Source organism: Danio rerio, chromosome 13, assembly GCF_049306965.1.
Source record: "Danio rerio strain Tuebingen ecotype United States chromosome 13, GRCz12tu, whole genome shotgun sequence".
Taxonomy (NCBI): Eukaryota; Metazoa; Chordata; class Actinopteri; order Cypriniformes; family Danionidae; genus Danio; species Danio rerio.
Window position 1 is genome coordinate 53,930,001 of NC_133188.1, and position 18,838 is coordinate 53,948,838.

Sequence of the window (18,838 nt, forward strand, 5' to 3'; positions counted from 1 at the left end):
ATTTTTTTTCACTTAAACATCCAAACAACACAAAAACAATGTAATATATATTTGCTGACTTCTGTATTTCCATTATCCTAAATCAGGGATGTGCAAACTCTGTTCTTGAGGGCCGGTGTCCTACTTGGAGTTTAGCTCCAACTTGCTTCAACACACCTGCCAGAAAGATTCTAGTATGTCTAGTAAGAGCTTGATTAATTCTATTTTAACTTATTTACGCCGTTTTATTTCTTTGGTTACATTTTGTTTGTTTATGCTTTTATGAGTTTGACTCATAGGGCCTTATCATACACCCGGCTCAGTGTGGCGCAAGGCGCAGCGCAATAGTCTTTTGGTAGTTTCAGCTTGGCGCAAGAGTCGTTTTGAGGCGTTGCGCTACGCTGTTTAAATAGCAAATGCATTAGCGCTCATTTGTGCGCCCATAGGCGTTCTGCTCTAAAAATGGAGGCTTTCTGAGGCGGACCGCTGGCCCGTTGCTATTTTGAGAAACTATGATAGACTTTTTATTAGACCAAAACTAACCTGGTCTAAACTCCGGCGCAGAGTTGCGCCTCGCTTACACACTGCTTAATACACACAAGATGTAGAGCAATAGCCAAATATCTTTACATATGAAAAAAAAGTAAATATTAAGGATATATATAGGATATAATAAGAATAGATATAGGATATAAATATAAAGGATTAAAATATTACAAAACATATTATTTTCTAGCCTACATAAATATGAAAAACCACTGCTTTTATGTCTTCTTCATCTCGGGAGCCTTTTTCAGTTCATTCATAACAATTTGCTTTTGTATAATGTTATTATTATTAGCAGTATTATTTATTATATCCATATTTATATTTGTTTTATTAAAAACAAGCTTAGATTTGTCCACCTGTCAGGTTTTAGACCATATGGGGCACAGCATGTGTTTTAGGATATAACTCAGGTTTATGAGCACATTTTGTTATTATTATTCATTTATTCGTTTGCTGGAAATTAGAACTGAATTTAGTTTTGAAACGAATATTTGCGCTTAACAAACAAAATTATTTATTTATAGACTAATTGATGTCTGTGCGTAAAGGTTTCCCTATCCAAGAGCGAAAGTGAAAGTAGTTCCATTATCTCTCATTCTCACGCAGTAGATGCTCTGTTTAACTGTTTTCTGTGAACTGTTTGCTTGTGAAATGCTCAGTTTTTCCACTTAGACTTACTTTACGTCCTGTAAATAGCGAATGCGCTCTTGGCGTGACGCAGCTGACTCTTAAAGGGAATGGGAGATGAGACTCTGATTGTTTTATTCTCAAAACACACCTATAACTCATTAAGAAAATAAACTCAACCCTTTTAGACCATGCGCCGCGGCGCAAGGCAGATTTCCCATCCTTAAATTACCAAAAACGCGCCCTGACACGCCCTGAAAGCGTTTGCGCCCTGCGTTTTGCGCTCTGCACATGGACCGTCAAAATAGAGCCCTTAGACTTTAAAAGATATGGACGTAGCACCTGTGACGTCACCCATAGGTTTCTGAAGAATGCAAATGAAGCTACAAGTAGGCAAGGCCATTTTGTTCGTGCGTCATCACACCGACCAGGGGTTACCAAAAACAGGCAAAGAGGCAGGGCATGAGAGGCTAAAGCAGGGATGTCAAACTTAATTCAGTTTAGGTCCAACCCTAAACACACCTGATCAAACTAATTGAGTCCTTCAGGCTTGTTTGAAACCTACAGGTAAAGTTGCGGTCACACTGTGCTTTTCCTCCTATAGACTTCCATTCATACGCAAGCGAATGCGTCAGACCGGAAACGCAGAGTCATGCGTCAAGTTTCGCAGGTTGCTGCGGTGCAAAGTTCAAGCTTAGTGAAGTCTGACCTGCGAAATCGCGTCACTAGACTGCGTGAGACCAATCGAGGATTAAAACCAGACCTCTGGAAATTTAAAACATGGAGCAATCACTCGCTTTTTTAAATGTCTAAAAAGCTTGTTTAATCCCGCCCCTTTTCGCAGCGCCACACGACAGAATGACGCATGCTCTAACTCTAATGTGACTGCAGCTTAAGTGGGTTGGAGCAGGGTTGGAATTAAACTGTGCAGGGCTGCGGCCCTCCAGGAATTGAGTTTGACATCGGTGGGCTACAGGCTACAGATGTCTGCTAGCATTTTGCTTAGACAAGCTTTTCTTTTGGAGAAATGCCTAATACTTCATTACCTGCAACTTGTTTGTGTTCTGACCACGTGCTTGGTTGTACATTATTATCAATAAAGTGTTTAGACTTTTAAAAACAATGCTGTAACAGATTGAGCCACTAAACATTGTTCTTACGACATTTTTCTTCAGGAGGAAAACACTAAGAACTTCCAAATATTTTAAATATAGTCTGTTTTAGTAAATGCAAGGCTATTTATGAAATACGGGCATAACACTATGACAACGTTTGAGATAACTGTGTAAAGCCACATGAAACAAAACGAAAATGCGATGTATATGCTGAGTTCAGCGTCTAATCAGCCGGAATCACCTGAAGTGACGAGACGGCGACCAGCGAGACCTAGCTGTCACTCAAGTGGCCACGCCCTTAATTATGCAGACTTTTTATCAGCTGTAAAGTTGGCCAATTTAGCATAGCTATCAGTGAACACCTGGACTTCCTGGAGCCAGCCCCTAAAGGCAAGTCGATGAATTGCAGTTTCAGTTACTTCCGTATTGGCTTCACAAGGTAGAGAGGGAACTTGCCAGTAGGTTTGACTCTATTAAAGAAAAAAGAAAAACTGGAAAAAATTAGATGTATAATGTAATCTTGTTATACTAATTTTATGAACTTGGCTTCGGAAAAAGTATCGAATTGAACCGGTATCGAATTGAAAGTACAGTATCAGTACCAGTATCGAAGATTTTAGTGATACCCAGCCCTAATTATATAAAATAATGTTCTTTTTCTAGCACAGACCAATCATTTCGCCTCACACAACATCAGTAACTATGTTTCCACCCACCAATTTTTATGCACATTTTGGAATATTGCATAAAAAAATGTTTAAATAGAAACATATACAAGATGTGTTTACATTTTGAAAAATGCTCTTTTGAGAAGGATAAACTTTTTATTCTATAAGAAAAATGCATGTAAACCGCAAAAGAAACAGATTTAATGAATTAATTCCAGCATGCGCATCAGTGTGTGTGACGTGATTTAGTTTTAGAGGTGATGATGATCAGATAAAAATGTGGGTGATGGTACACATTAATGTACTTTGCAAAATTTCCAGCAAATTGGAAAAGATCTGAAATGTTGTTTGCTGATTGTAAAAGGCCTCAAACGTCAGTCCATCATCACAGGGTTTCAGTATTATTATTATTATTATTATTTTATTATTCCCTTCAAAACTGTTTTGAGCATCTGTCTGCGCTCCCAAAAAGTGTCTTAAAAGCAACTGCATTGGGTTCATTGCGTTTCGTCTTCTGAGGCACAATTTATTTATTAGAGAAGAACAAAGACCACGGTGACTTTTCCTACTGTACAAAATTTAGTTTTTCTTTCTGATTTTTGCTCCAGTTTACCTGGATGTGATGATTGTGTTCTCTTTGTCTCATTGGATGGAAGTGCTGCTTTATTTACAAGTGTTTTTATGCAATATTCCAGTTTTGCCCATAAATTTAATTTGCATGCTTAGATAGAAACATACCTAGTGTGTCGCCAGGAGCCATTTATTGATTTGGACTATTTTTAATCTCAATGACTGGTGATTATTGATTTGCATTATATGAATCACCTCAAACAAGGCTAAAAAATCTGCTAAAAAAATCTGCTAAAATCTTCTTTAATGTTCCACTGAAGAGAAAAAGCCATCTATATCTATAATAGCTTGAGGGAAAGTAAATTTACCGTAAATTTACATGTTTGGGTGAATTATCCCCTTAATGATATCAGTAAATAAAGCATTCACTCTGACCGTCGACCTGAATGTTGTCATCATTTTCGATCTCCACCACCTGCGGGTCTTGAGGTGTGAACTGAACCGTGTGCACCTGGATGGGCGGAGGGTGTTCCGCATGATGGTAAACCCCATCCAGGTTCTCCTGCTGGACGTCAGGATACACTTGCTGTTGCTGGTTTTGGGTTTCTGATCTCCTGAGTGAATCCAAAGGCAAGTCTGGCACTTCTCCAGGGGCAATGTTTGTAAAGTGAGGGAACGTCCCGATTTCATACACCCACACGCCGCGCTTTCCGGAGTTCGTCTGCCTGGAAAACACATTCAACAGCATTCATGGAAAAAACACGGCCAAAGTACATTGACAATGTAGGAATAGTGTATGTGGGAGATTCTAGACTTGATTGTTCGGCTTATTGAAAAACTAAGAATGAAGATAATTATAAAAATAATAATTAATTTATTGATACAAATTATATTTATCTAATTCTAACTTTTTAATTATTATTATGATCATTATGATATTTTAAGTGGTGTTAGGCAACTATAATTGTAGTCTGATTTAAGTCAATTATTAAATACATTTAAATAAAATTTGTATTAAAATTAGGGATGCTCCTATTAGGATTTTTGCAGCCAATACTGAGTACTGGTTCCTTGTCATAGTGATCAGCCGATACTGAGTACTGATTTAAATGCTTTAAGTTTAATGATGCATTAAGCACATTTTCCCTCTAAGTATGATACTCAAATGGAGATCTCGCCTTACCTAAATGAATTAGTTTGGTTTTTAAATGGTTTTACCATTTAGGTGTAAACATCTCATGGCTAGAAGCAGGGTAAATAAAATGTTTGCACCTGCAACAAAGAGAGCAACACTAGCAAGTCGCGCCAATAGACTTTACACTGCAAAAAAAGCTTTTCTTATTTAGACTTTTTGTCTTGTTTCTAGTCCAAATATCTACAAATTCTTAAATCAAGAAGCATTTTCTAGACAAGCAAAACATATTGTCTAGCAATCTCTCAATGTGGTAAGCAAAATAGTCTTGTTTTTCGATTTGTGATAAGATTATTTTGCTTACCCCATTGGCAGATTATTTTGCTTGATTTAAGCAAACGATCATCTCATTTTGGTATATTATTTTTTAAAACAAGACAATATGTTTTGCTTGTCTGGAAAATGCTTCCTAATTTAAGAACTTTTATACATTTGGACTAGAAACAAGACAAAAAATCTAAGTAAGAAAAGCATTTTTTGCTGTGTATAAACAGAGGTCACACCTCATCTGTATATATTTTAGCTCTTGTGATGCGAGTGAATCGATCGTTTACGCCAAACATCATTTATCTTTTTACGTGTTGTGACTCCTGTAGGCTATGCATTATATAAGGGAATGCACAGAGGTATAAATAGAGGTCACACCACATCAGTATATATTTTAGCTGTTGTGATGCAAGTGACTCTATCGTTCACACCTCCACATCATTTACCTCCTCACATGTTGTGGCTCCTGTACACCTTGTATAATATACGGGAGTGCATGTGCGTCTTCCTTTGCTTGCTAACTCATAAACAAACACCAGTGATCGGTTTATGAGATCGGCCAGATTGGCGAGTACCGATCAAGTCATTTAATGTGATTATCGGCCGATACCGATCTTCAGCTGATCATTCGGAGGATCCCTAATTAAACACATTGCAGGAAATAGTGAATGTGGGGGATTCTAGAATTGCAGGTACATTTTGCATCTCTAAGATAAACCTTAAAAGTTATCTGTAAAAATAATATTCGTATTGTATGTGTATTTTGGGTGGACTAATATTATTTTTAGTAATATATAACCTCAAGGAACATATTAAAATAACCTGAAAAAAATCAATGTCATGGCCCACTAGGGCTGTGCAATTAATCGAAAAATCATTTTCGATTTTGATTATGGCTTCTAACGATTATGAAAAACCATTAATCGAGATAAACGATTATTCCATTAATTACCGCCCCCTGTCCAGTTGTCCACACATGTTGCTCTTAAAAGCGCGAAAGACCGCATCTGCACTTGGTCTCATTCACACATTGTGACGAGCAGAGAGCACACACATCTAAAGTCATTAACGTGAGCGCTTTAATGTTCAAATAGGTGTCAAAACGCGTTTAGTGATTATTCATATTAACCCTCATTTTGTAATAAACAAACGAGTTGAGAATCAAAAGACACGTGAAAGCGAAACCATTAAAGTGACAGAGCACAGCTGCCGCCTGTTTTATCATGATTAATAAAACAACGAGAAAATCCCTCTTTGCTCTTGACTGAAGACTTTTGTAGCTGAAGTGTTTTTTTACGGTAAAGATGCTAAAAGCAAAGTTTGTTTCATATTTTTATTCTATTGTATTTATTTCTCTTTCCCTTCCAGGGAGGAAAATAATATATGCAGTTGAAGTCTGAATTATTAGCCCTCCTGAATATTAGCAACCTTTTCCCCAATTTCTATTTAATGGAAAGAAGATTTCTTAACATAATAGTTTTAACCATTCATTTCTAATAACCGATTAATTTTATCTTTGCTATGATGACAGTATATAATATTTTAGTAGATATTTTTTTTAAATACAAACATTCAAATTCAAAGTGTGATTCAAAGGCTTAATTAGGGTAATTAGACAAGTCATTGTATAACAGTAGTTTCTTCCGCAGACAATCAAAAATATATATTGCCTAAAGGGGCTAATAATATTGACCTTAAAAGAGGCTTCAAAATATTTAAATTTGCTTTTATTCTAGCCAAAACAAAACAAATAAGCATTTCTCCAGAAGAAAAAATATTATAGGAAATATTGTTAAAATTCCTTGCTCTGTTAAACATCATTTGGGAAATATTTATTTTAAAAAAAATTCTCAGGAGTGCTAATAATTTTGACTAATAATCTAAATATATTATTAATAAAACTAATAATCGTTTGGAATAATCGTGATTACAATTATGACCAAAATAATCGTGATTATAATTTTTCCCAAAATCGAGCAGCCCTATGGCCCACTGAAAACTTCTTAATCTTAAACTGAACTCACTCAGGCAAGTCCTTGACAGACGCCTCTGTGTCCTCTGTGTTGCGATAGTACAGTTCTTGTGTTTTGCTGAAGCCGGCGTGCACTGTGTATCCACTGCCGGTGCTCTGGAACTGGATTGAGTCTCTTGGGTAGAGAAGAATTGCGTAGGACGATGTCTCCACTGAAGCGATGACCAGCTGAAATGTGTTCCTCTAAGTAAAAACAAAACACATGACCGATAACGTTTGCATTTTTGTGCAATCAACTGCATTCATGGTTGTTCACATATTCAGTAGTATGAAAAATTAAATGTCAAACTAAAAAAATAGTACACCCAAATTAATATATTATTAATATATTAAAGGCAATAAGTCCGAAACTTCCCAAAATTCTCCTTCTCTTCTCAAATGGGATGGTGGGCCAAATCAAAGGTTACCCTTACTTGTTCCCCAGGCCCTAGTTTGGGCATCTCTGTTATATGCAGAAGGAGCTTTAACTTTCAGTAACTCTGTTCAAGCAATTCCGGTGAACTTTACGCCATCCAAAATCGACGCATTTACGGTTTGTTTTCATTTAAAAATCAACAATCTTCACAGCCTGATTGATCTGGATTAAACTCCATAACACACAGGTGTCAAACTCAGTTCCAAAAGGGCCGCAGCTCTGCATAGTTTAGTTCCAACCCTAATTAAACACACCTGATCAAACTGATTGAGTCCTTCAGGCTTGTTTGAAACCTACAGGTAATGCTAAGTTCAGACTGCATGATTTTCAAAGTAGTCGTGTCACAGATGTTTTCACAATGCTTGACTATCTGGGCTAGCGTTTCATCGCTGCTTTGTTTACACTGCAAGATGGATCGGCGACAGGGACTTTCACATTGCATGACTTTACTATAGGAAGAATCGCCGACAACTTCGTCCAAACTACGTCTCACAGCCAAAAACATGTGGTATATCTTTTGTTATTAACTACATAATGAGGGAGAAGCCTTTAATGGGGTAGAACATGTACATGTTTGCTCACCTGGGTTTAAAGGGAATTGGCCATTTCTCCTCAACGTTGATAGAACACTAATTTCTTTCTGTATGAAACATCAGACATACACGGCTGCTCCTGAGTCCTGTCAAACCTCCACTAGTTTTTCCTCCATTTCGTGGGTCCAAATAAACCGAATAAGAGCGCTTTTAACTTCTCCCCCAGCCTCCCGCTGGCCTCCAGCAAGTATATACACACGCACACACACACAAGTGAAAGCTGCTCTCTCATTGGCTGTAGGCGATCGCTGATGTTATTTTCAGTCAAAACCCAATTCACACGGCATGATTTGAATCGCCGACAGCTCCAGATATTCAGCACGCCAAATATCTCACAGGAATTGGCGACTCATCGGCGATTCTCTCAGATCGCGTCTTTGGTCGTTCATACTGTGTGATTGTCACTCACGTGCATGTGCAGCGATTTGCCTGTGATTTCAGGCATTTGTCTGCGATTTCTCAAAACCTGTCGGCGAGCCAAAATCAGGGTTGCAACTAAACTGTGCAGGGCTTCGGCCCTCCAGGAATTGAGTTTGACACCCCTGCTATAGCACAATGTCTTTAAAATATGAACATTTATTTTACCACAGCATTTTCAGAGTTCCTGCAGTAGCCTGCTGCTCATGATGGTGCTCGTGTTTAAACGGCTTTTCATCTTATTTGACACTTCAATAACTAAATGAGTGCTTAAGTCTGTTTAACCGGTTATATTGTAATTACATTACAACATTGTTGCTGTTAAAGAAAAAAAAACACACTAGCTGTGCATATACCCCATTGACTAAACTACTAAATGTAAATCTTACTCTTATGCTGTGCTCCAGACCGTCTCCTCTGCTCTCTGCCTTGTGAGAAGCCACATCGAGCCACGTAACCACTAGAGCATGGATGGGGTTCACCAGGTCGTCCTCAGGAAAAGCTCTATTAATGTGATCAGCCGCCTGCTGCAGAAGAGCCGCACTTAAGTCCTGCCGGAAAAACACCTTTCCTACACCGTCACTCGTGTCCAGGTCGCCTTGAAGAGCCGCGATCATTTTAAAACTGGCCGGCATGTTTTCCAGATACTCTGATTCTCCTGTCGGCTTTTCCAGAGCAACAAAGCCATTGGTGTTGATCTAAGTGTGAAATAAAGAAGAACTAAGGGTCATTCACACATGCATCTCTGTGTCTAAAAAGTCAGTGTTTACAGTCAGTTACAGTGTTTAAAAAAACAAACTCCTCTGCTATGTTAATGACAAATAAATCAGTCATGCCAACTTGCAACTGTAAACAGAAACAGAACGCTGAGCTCTTCTGATAGGCCCACTGCTTTGGAACTGACATTGATGAGTGGTGCTGAGTGTAGAAGTTCTATATATATATATATGAGCAATTCCATGAAAATGTCAACCTTGCCATGAAAATAAAAATTTTCATTAAAGTAGCAAAACCGTTTCTACATTTTTTGCGCAGGCAAGTGTTTTACAGTGCAGGGCTCAACAATAAGGACTGCCCGATGGCCCGGGGCCAGCGTGTGAGATGCTCGGGACAGTAGACAGGATCGTTACTGGCCCGATCGGGCCACTGATGCCCTGTTACTAAAGTTTAATTTGCCTGGGACTATTTGTCAATTGAGTGAAAAAACTGTCAGAATAGAGAAACCGTTTGCGTTTTTAAGTCTTCAAATGCTACCTTCTCAGTTCCTCTTATCTGATTGGATATTGTGAGCATGTTATTTTTTTCGTAACAACCAGTACAGCGAAGAGACAGCAACATGGCGGCATCATCAAGTGATGATGCTAAAGGAAAATATTTATTTTTAACATCTTGGAAGCAAACGTTTATGAGGGTACGCCACGACTAAAAAAATTAAGTGATGTTTTGTACAGTTTGCCGTCAGTTTGGCAGGTCAGCCATCTTTTGTTTTGCAATAAAATACCTGCACATTTTGCTACTTTTGTTTGCAAAACACTTTGAATTTTGCTCATTACACATTTATTAACGTTTTTTAAATAATTAAATTCTAGATTTACAAACATTTTGACACATTTCTTTTTTAAATTTGTGGCTAAGAAATAAGTATTGACTTTTTTTTTGGTAGGGCCAGTGAAAATATTGGAAGGGCAAGTAAAAATCTCAACCACTGGTCCGATCGGGCCAGTTGAAAAAATCCTTAGCGTTGAACCCTGGAGTACTTTAAAAATACTTAAAAATGTCTCTGTCAATGTTTTCAAACTATTATATTTGATTTACCAAAGTCAAACAAATGGCAATTTCACATCCGTCACATCCATAACGAAAAAGTGTCACATCCATAACAAATCTTTTCCCTCAAAAATGCAAAAATGTCAAAATAAAATAAAATCAATCCGTTTTGTTCTATAAAGAGCTAACTCTTATCCTTTTGTTCAGCATTATTTATTTTGGGTTGTGCAGTTTAATTCACAGAATATCTACGAAATATGTTGTATACTGTAAACTCGCAGACTTTTTTTGTCACATCCATAACGCTTGTTTATTTTCCTCATTTAAAGTATAAAAATGTTCACAGATTGAATTTTTTTGATCCCATAACTCTGTGGTTAGTTGTTTTGGAAAATAAAAACAGATGGTTCAATATAATGTTAACGTGTACTTTCTCTGCAAAGTATATATATATATATATATATATATATATATATATATATATATATATATATATATATATATATATAATTACTGCATATATATATATATATATATATATATATATATACATATATATATATATATATATATATATATATATATATATATATATATATATATAYATATATATATATATATATATATATATATATATATATATATATATATATATATATATATATATATATATAAATATATATATATATATATATACATACTGCATATACTGTCCCTCTACGCTATGCTGTGATTCATGTTTCTCATGCAAATGAGGAAAAATTTTTACTGTACTTAAACTATGTATTCTGAGACCACAAAATAAATATGATAGACCATAGTATAAAACAACCCAGTACTGGGAAACACCCATAAACACTCATTTACATGCACACACAAACTCATAAACCCACGCCAACGCAGAGAGAACCTGCAAACTCCACACAGAAATTACAACTAGCCCAGCCGGTACTTGAACTGTCTTGCTGTGACGCCACAGTGCTAACCACTGAGCCACCGTGCCGCCACATCAAAACATATAACTGCTAAAGAAAAACACTATATTTTCTAACAAAAAAAATCCTGCATAATAAAACAAGTACAGTTTGTAGTGAGGAATGAATGAGTAAATGTTTAGCCCATGTGTATTTTAATGGGTTGTACTGTTCAACACCTCACTAAAACAGATGTGCTGCCTTAACTGCATTTCCAGATGTTGTCAGAATGCTACAACACATGCACTTTGTATTCAGCAGGAGATCCTATAAATCTTGATGAAGAAAGGTTTGTTCACATGATTAATTTAAAGGGACAGTTCACTTAAATATATTAATCTAATTATCATTTGCTCACTCTGAAGAGCACTCAAAAAAAAGATCTTGCTACTTATTTAAACTACTTAGGTAAAATAAGCTTAAACGACAAAATTCTTGAGATTTATTTTGGGACAACTTAATTGTTTTAGGTTCAATCCACTTAAGTTTGTTAAGTTAACTTAATCGATTTGTGCTGGCACAACATTAATTGTGTGGAACCTTGCATTATTAACAGTGTGGTTTAAATAATTATGAGTTTTAAATTTTTTCTATTGAACACAAAAGAAGATATTTAGAAGAATGTTGTAAACTGGTAGTCATTAGATATCATAGTAGGGGGGAACACTAGTATTGCCAATGGCTACCAGTTTACAACATTCTTCAAACTATCTTCTTTTGTGTTTAATTGAAGAAAAAAACTTCATTACAGAATATTCATTTTTGGATGACCTGTCCATTTTAAAGTAAGCTTAAACTATCTGCACTTTTGCAAACTACATTTCAACCAACAAAAGATTATGTTTCGCGAAGAGGCGGCCGTGTATTGGCCAAAAAATACAAAAAATAAAAAGTTCAAGACCTTAAAAAACACAACAGCCTGGAAAGAAAAAGAAAATACTTGTCCTGGAAATGGAAACTGACAAAGCAGACCTGTGGGAAAGGAAGCGTTCAAGGAATTGTAATTATAAATGTTTTTGTGAGACAAGTCCTCTGAGAAAATTGTACACGCAGATATACAAGTCAGCCAACATTTTACAACTTTTAAAATGCTCCAGATTCTGACTCACTCAATCAATACACAGTTATGCAGGAATATATCTGGAGTATTTCACTACAGTCTGTCAACATCAACCAAAAGACAAAAATTCATTATTATTATTACCACAATTAGGGCTGAAACTTACAATGTAATTTTTCAATTTAATCAATTACAAAAAATAATTGATAAAACTTATGTAAATCGACGCTTCAATAAAAAATAAATACATTTAACACATTACTTTCTGTCTGTATGAGATTTATTTGATTTGCTCATTATATTTATTTTATGCAGCTTGTTTTTATTTTATCCTGTAACTATATTATTAGTTAATGCAGTTTCTAAAGAAATAAAAATTCCATCGTTCCTTATACATCTTCCATATAAATCCCCACAGTGTTAGATTAATCGATTATTATAATAACTGATAGCTGCAGCCCTACTATTAATATTGTTAATTGACTTACCTGTGTATCCACTTTAAATTCCACACATCTACACAGGGCCGGAGTGGGACTCCTTTTCAGCCCTGGAGTTTCAAGCCTCAGACCGGCCCACCTCAGTTCACGACTGACTATATTAAAATAAGGTCATTTCCAAATCAGTTTCTAATGACACGATCACGTCTTTTTTTGAGAAAACAGCTGCTTTAGAACTTCAAATGTTCAACAACCCTAACAGTATTATATGTCTTCACAATAAAAATGAAAACAATAAGTTACTCTAACGAGGGTCGAACCCGGGTCCGCGGCATCTTAATCTAACGTGCTAACCGCTGGACCACAATAGATGTGTTCAGAGAGGAGACAAAACTGAGTTTTATAATCATTAAAATAGATGAAAAGAGAAGAGTTGCAGTAAAATAATGAATAAAAAGGCTGTGGTCAAGTAAATAAATAAATTTAAAAAGTGTGACTGCTGAGAGCAACAGATTCTGCAGCTAGGGACACAGGCCCTCGCGGCCAAAAAACGGACCGGCCCACCGGGAATTCTCCCGGTCCTCCCGATTAGCCAATCCGGGCCTGCATCTACACATTTATTATATGTACTCATTGCATTTTTTGGTCACACTTTATTTTGATGGTCCGTTTGTTGAATTAAGTTACCTCGGATCTACATGCCAACTAATTCTCATTAGATTATAAGTAGACTGTTAGGTTGGGGTTAAGGTTAGTGTAAGCTGAAATGTACTTGCAAAGTTTCTTATAGTCAATTAAATGCCCAGTATCAACACATATTAAGCAGACAGTCTACTAATACTCAAATGGACCATCTAAATAAAGTGTAACACATACAACAATAAAGTGTGACCAAATAAAGTGTTACCCATGTTTTCCTCTCTCTGTATTTTCCTTCATTTAATTTTTGTGTGATCCTTATCCCTCTCTATCTTTCTTTTTTCCTGTACGTGCATTTGTTATTGTTATTGGTTGTAGTTCATGTTTTCCAGTAATCTATGCGCTTTTATGTTTTTAATTTTGCACAAAAAAGATTTTGTGATCAAAATGTATACACTAAACTTGTTGTTGATTCAAAACAATCAATTTGTCACTAAATTCTTAATGAATAATATCAAGTCCTGTCTTATTTTCATGCAAATAAAACATACTTCTTCAGTTTTCACATAACTTGTCCCAATAAAATTACCATCTCTAACAGTCAGACATAATTATTTGAGACAAAAAGCTTTTAAATTGATTGAAACGTAAACAAAAATCTGTGATGAAAAGTCACAAGGAAACAAGACTATGTTGAGTTTAATTTAAAGCATTGTTTGATATTTGTAATGGAAAATAACACAACTAAAATATTTGTGCAGTGCTCAAAACAACAAAGGGATTATTTACAAAAAATTTAACATTTGCATAAAACACAGCAAATGCTCTGATTTAGTCATGCTGCTATCTAACATGCTCATGGTGTGTAGACTGGCTAATAAACACCCACTCTGATCAAGGCAAACCTAAAAAAACACAACGCTGTTTGAAAACCTCTTGAAATGACCTGCGAGTCATTCTCTTTTTTTTAAGAATAATCTTAAATAAGATTAGAATAATCTTTGCCCTTTTTTTAAAGAGCGGCATAATGAGCGGTTTGTCTGAGCAGCTGCCAAATGTACTGTTGTAGTTAATGAACTGTTTTAAGTGAATCAGATGGGCAGGAAAACACAGTAAACACAAACAGCAAAGCAACTGCAGCATGAACATTTCTCCTTTATAATTTCTGTTTATTTTAGAAATGCCCTCAATGAACTTCAGCCACTGACAGAGACTTATTTGGTTATAAAAATGTTGCCACTGAGCAGGTGTTGTGAGAATTTCAGCTGTGCATTTTGAGTCACCGGCTAGACAAGACGTCCCATTTTGGTATCTTCATTAAGTTATTTGTATACAATAGCAAGTAAATAAAAAGCATAGCATCTACTTGAATGTTTCAATCACTTTAATGAAAATTAAATAGTTAATTACATTAACTACAAAAATAAACCAACATACTTTTTCTGGCATGCACCTTCTAGTAAACAATAGTAAAAACGGGCATCACGGTGGCACAGTGAGTAGCACAATCGCCTCACAGCAAGAAGATCACTGGTTTGACCCCTGGCTGGGTCAGTTGGCATTTCTGTGTGGAGTTTGAAAGTTCTCCCTGTGTCGGCGTGGGTTTCCTCCGGGTGCCCCGGTTTCCTCCACAGTCCAAACACATATGGTATAGGTAAATTAAATAAGCTAAATTGGCCGTAGTGTATGCGTGTGAATGCAAGAGTGTATGGGTTTTTCCCAGTGTTAGGTTGCGACTGGAAGGAGAGGGGTCTAGCTGCAGAGCAATCTGAGCTGCATCCAATGCTTTTTAATGGACTCACCTAACCCCACCCCTAACCCTACCCCTCCCAGTGACGTCACTAGCTCCATTGAGTGCATTGAGTCTGACATTGCATCACTGAGAAATGCAATCTCAGCTTGCATCATTAAGGCTGCATCCAGATATTATTGACTGGAAGGGCATCCGCTGTGGTGATTAATAAAGAGACTAAGCCAAAAATAATATAAATGAATGAATATGACAACTATTAAGTATTTTGTGGTTTAAATAACATTTGGTTAACATATAAGTCAGTGGTTCACAAAGAAGGGGTCTGGACCCCCTTTTATAAGATATAAAAATCTTATATGTGTAATTAAACTGTGAGAATTAACATATTTTTTATAACATACAGAAGATAAAAATAGTATTTAATAGTTACATAAAAAACAACATACAAATAAAGTGTCGGTTAATATTAAATTAAAAAATGAAAAAAATTGTATGGTTGTTAGACTGTTGCACTTTTTTGTGTTGTCAATATGCTCGTGTTTATATAGTTCCTATCGGTGTGTGTGCTCGGTTGTGTGCAATGTTTGTAAGTTTATAACCACCTCCGATGATTTCAGGGGTCGCGAGTCACTGGAATTGATATTTTGGGGGTCGCGGGATGAAAAGTTTGAGAATCTCTGATATAAGTAACAAAAAGGTAATTTCTTAATATTGTTTGAACATTCAAAACATCAAGTTTTTTTTGATCATGCCTTTCTTGGTTATGTTAATACAGATAAACACTTTAAGGGAATGTTTAAAGTTATTATTTTGAAAATATTATATTTTAAAAATATTATTAAAATGTAAAAGAACAGCATTATTTAGATAATGTTTTTGTCCTAATGTAAAAATATTAAAGAAAAAACTCATTTGAAAGAATATCCTGTTAAGATGACTGGAAAAGTGATTGTTCATAATAATAATAATAATTCCTTACATTTATATAGCGCTTTTCTGGGCACTCAAAGCGCTTTACACAGTGGGGGGAATCTCCTCATCCACCACCAGTGTGCAGCATCCACCTGGATGATGCGACGGCAGCCATTTTGCGCCAGACCGCACACCACACACCAGCTGATTGGTGGAGAGGAGACAGTGATGCAGCCAATTGAATATGGGGATGGTTAGGAGGCCATGATGGACAAAGGCCAGTGGGCAGATTTGGCCAGGATGCCGGGGTTAAACCCCTACTCTTTTCGAAGGACATCCTGGGATTTTTAACAACCACAGAGAGTCGGGACCTCGGTTTAATGTCTCATCCGAAAGACGGCGCTCACTGAGCAGTATAGCGTCCCCGTCACTATACTGGGGCATTAGGACCCACGCAGACCGCAGGTTGGGCGCCCTCTGCTGGCCTCACTAACACCACTTCCGGCAGCAACCTAGCTTTCCCATGTGGTCTCCCATCCAGGTACTGACCGGGCACAGCCCTGCTTAGCTTCAGTGGGCGACCATGTGAGAGTTGCAGAGAGCTAGCTGCCGGCCAGTTCATAACTTTTTTTAGAGCTCCTTGCTGAAACACTCTAAGAATGTTAACCAGAAACACCAAACAAACTTCAATTAAACTACCCTAACAATCAATTTTTTTTTACAAAAAAAAAAAAAAAAAAATCAATGCAATGTTCTGGAAAGGCTATTTTTGATTACAGAGTTTATACAGGAATCAGATAATGAAATTTTAGACTCTTTCTATACATTTTAAGACCTTATAACCACTTTCAAGCGGAAACACTAGCAAGATTTTACTTACAGTACTAAATATTAATGTAAGAAATTATTCCAAAACTTAAACATTATTTGCATTCTGATTAAAGTCTATTAAACCTAGCTAATTAAGCACGTTGGCACCTAAAGAACTGCAGAAATAATGGTGTTGCCTTGATTAATGCAGTAAAGAAAGCAACATGATGTCAAATCTAGCAGGATTTCATAAATTACACAGCATCCTCATATTCGCAGATTAAATTCATGCAAACTTTAATTAAAAATTATACAAAATGTAACACCTTGCAAAATAGCATTTAAGAGTTTTTAATACTTTTAAGGGCCTTAAATTTCTCTTCATTGATTTATCAACTTTTAATACTTTGTAAGACCCTGCGGACACCCTGGATTAGCAAAATAGAACCAGGGAGTATTCACAGTACATTTTTATTTAGTTTCCAAAAAACGAGAACCTAGCAGGAACTATAAAAAATGTCAGTGGAACATTCAATGTTTGCTGGGTACTACAAAGTTCTGACCTTTAGTATTATTGATTAAAAGCTCATTTAAATAGAGACTGATTTAATAGATTTAAAGTTACACAAACAAATAATGAATAAATGAAAGAATGTTATCAATATTGTGCACTGCAACTACATGAAAACATACTCTGTTATAATCAATACTAGTGGTAATGGATCATAATATATTATAGTACTAGAATTAGACTGTAGTGATAATTTTATACTAACAACTATAATAATATAAACAAATTACCCAATGCTGTACTAAGCTTTCTACAACTATATAAATTGTACAATACACATATAGTTGTGCCATAAAAAACTAATTATACTAATTATTAGTATACTAAATTATATTAATGAACACTAGTATACTACTATATATTAGTTTATCATTTGATAATACTGCTATGACATATTATTGACAAAGTAAAAATGTAAATGTAAATACTATAGTTTACTTTAGTATCAAAACAGTATAATGTTTACTGTAAATTACTATAGTATTTTTTCATGAAGAAACACGGTAACAACGATTTTGTAATGCATTATGAATACCATAGGGCACAAAAATGGCCATTTTAAGAGATCATTTCAAAGTATGCTATTAGTTGGCAGTTATTGCACAAAAGGCTTGCAATACAGCTGAAACAACATCTGCTATAATAGAAAACTCACGTAAATCTTGCTGAACTGCTCATCGTGGAAGGTTATTGGTTTATCTAAATTAACCTCCTGCGTTTCATCATTTCCTTCACGGAGAGACTGATCGCCTGCGTTTCTCCCGAATGGAAAAAGTTCATGTCGTGTTATTCCGCTGACAGACAACGTTAATCCGAATAAAATGACCCAAAATGGGTGTATGTGCCCGTGCCGACCCATATCCAGTCCCAAACCGAGCCTGAAGCTGCCTGAGTCCGTGTCTGACTGACTGATGTCCGGTGAAGCAATCGCTCCTCCCTGACTGAGTGACCAATGTGGAGCTAACGTTACTCCAACCCTCACAGTAAAGTAAAAATATTAATTATTGTTGTACAGTGTCACTAATTACGCTACATTTATGTGAGTATACGCAGCTGTATGCCTTCTAGACTTTACGTTAGTCTGTGGAGGACTTCATTCAATCACTAGCACAGTCAACGGTTATTATATTTATTGCAGTGGGGAGGAGAGGGGAAGGGGGGTTTGATGTAGGACATAACCTCTCAATACTCAAATCTCAGTTTCCTCCAATTTATATCGTAAATGCAAAATAATACGTGTAGAAACTATATTCAGTGACTGTTTAAATCTGCGCTGAGTCCATTGTCAGTGTCATTAAGGTACTACAGCCCCCCTTCATTAAACAAAATGGAAATGTCCAATTATGAGCGCGAAAATTAAGAGAAGCGCACGGCGGTTAATGTTAAATGCCTAAATGTTATAGTGAACATTTTATTCTGTTATTGTTGTTTACATATTGTTAAATGTTTAAAACCATAACAGAGTTAACACTTATACCAGCGGGTCAC

The 18,838-nt window shown here is 36.1% G+C and overlaps 1 protein-coding gene across 2 annotated transcripts in view; it reads right to left on the reverse strand.

Moving 5' to 3' along the window:
- The window catches only part of nid1a (nidogen 1a), a 69,510-nt gene extending 51,254 nt beyond the window's left edge, over positions 1-18,256 (reverse strand). For both annotated transcript variants that reach the window (XR_012388953.1, XM_686064.10), the window contains exons 1-4: positions 18,006-18,256; positions 8,814-9,122; positions 6,992-7,182; positions 3,944-4,233 (exon numbers count right to left, since the gene is read on the reverse strand). Coding sequence is in view for 1 of the 2 variants with exons in the window: in XM_686064.10 (XP_691156.6) it covers positions 3,944-4,233; positions 6,992-7,182; positions 8,814-9,122; positions 18,006-18,209 (994 nt within the window). In the remaining variant the exon portion in view is untranslated. The remainder of the gene's footprint in view (positions 1-3,943; positions 4,234-6,991; positions 7,183-8,813; positions 9,123-18,005) is intronic.
- Between the last annotated feature and the right edge of the window lie 582 nt (positions 18,257-18,838).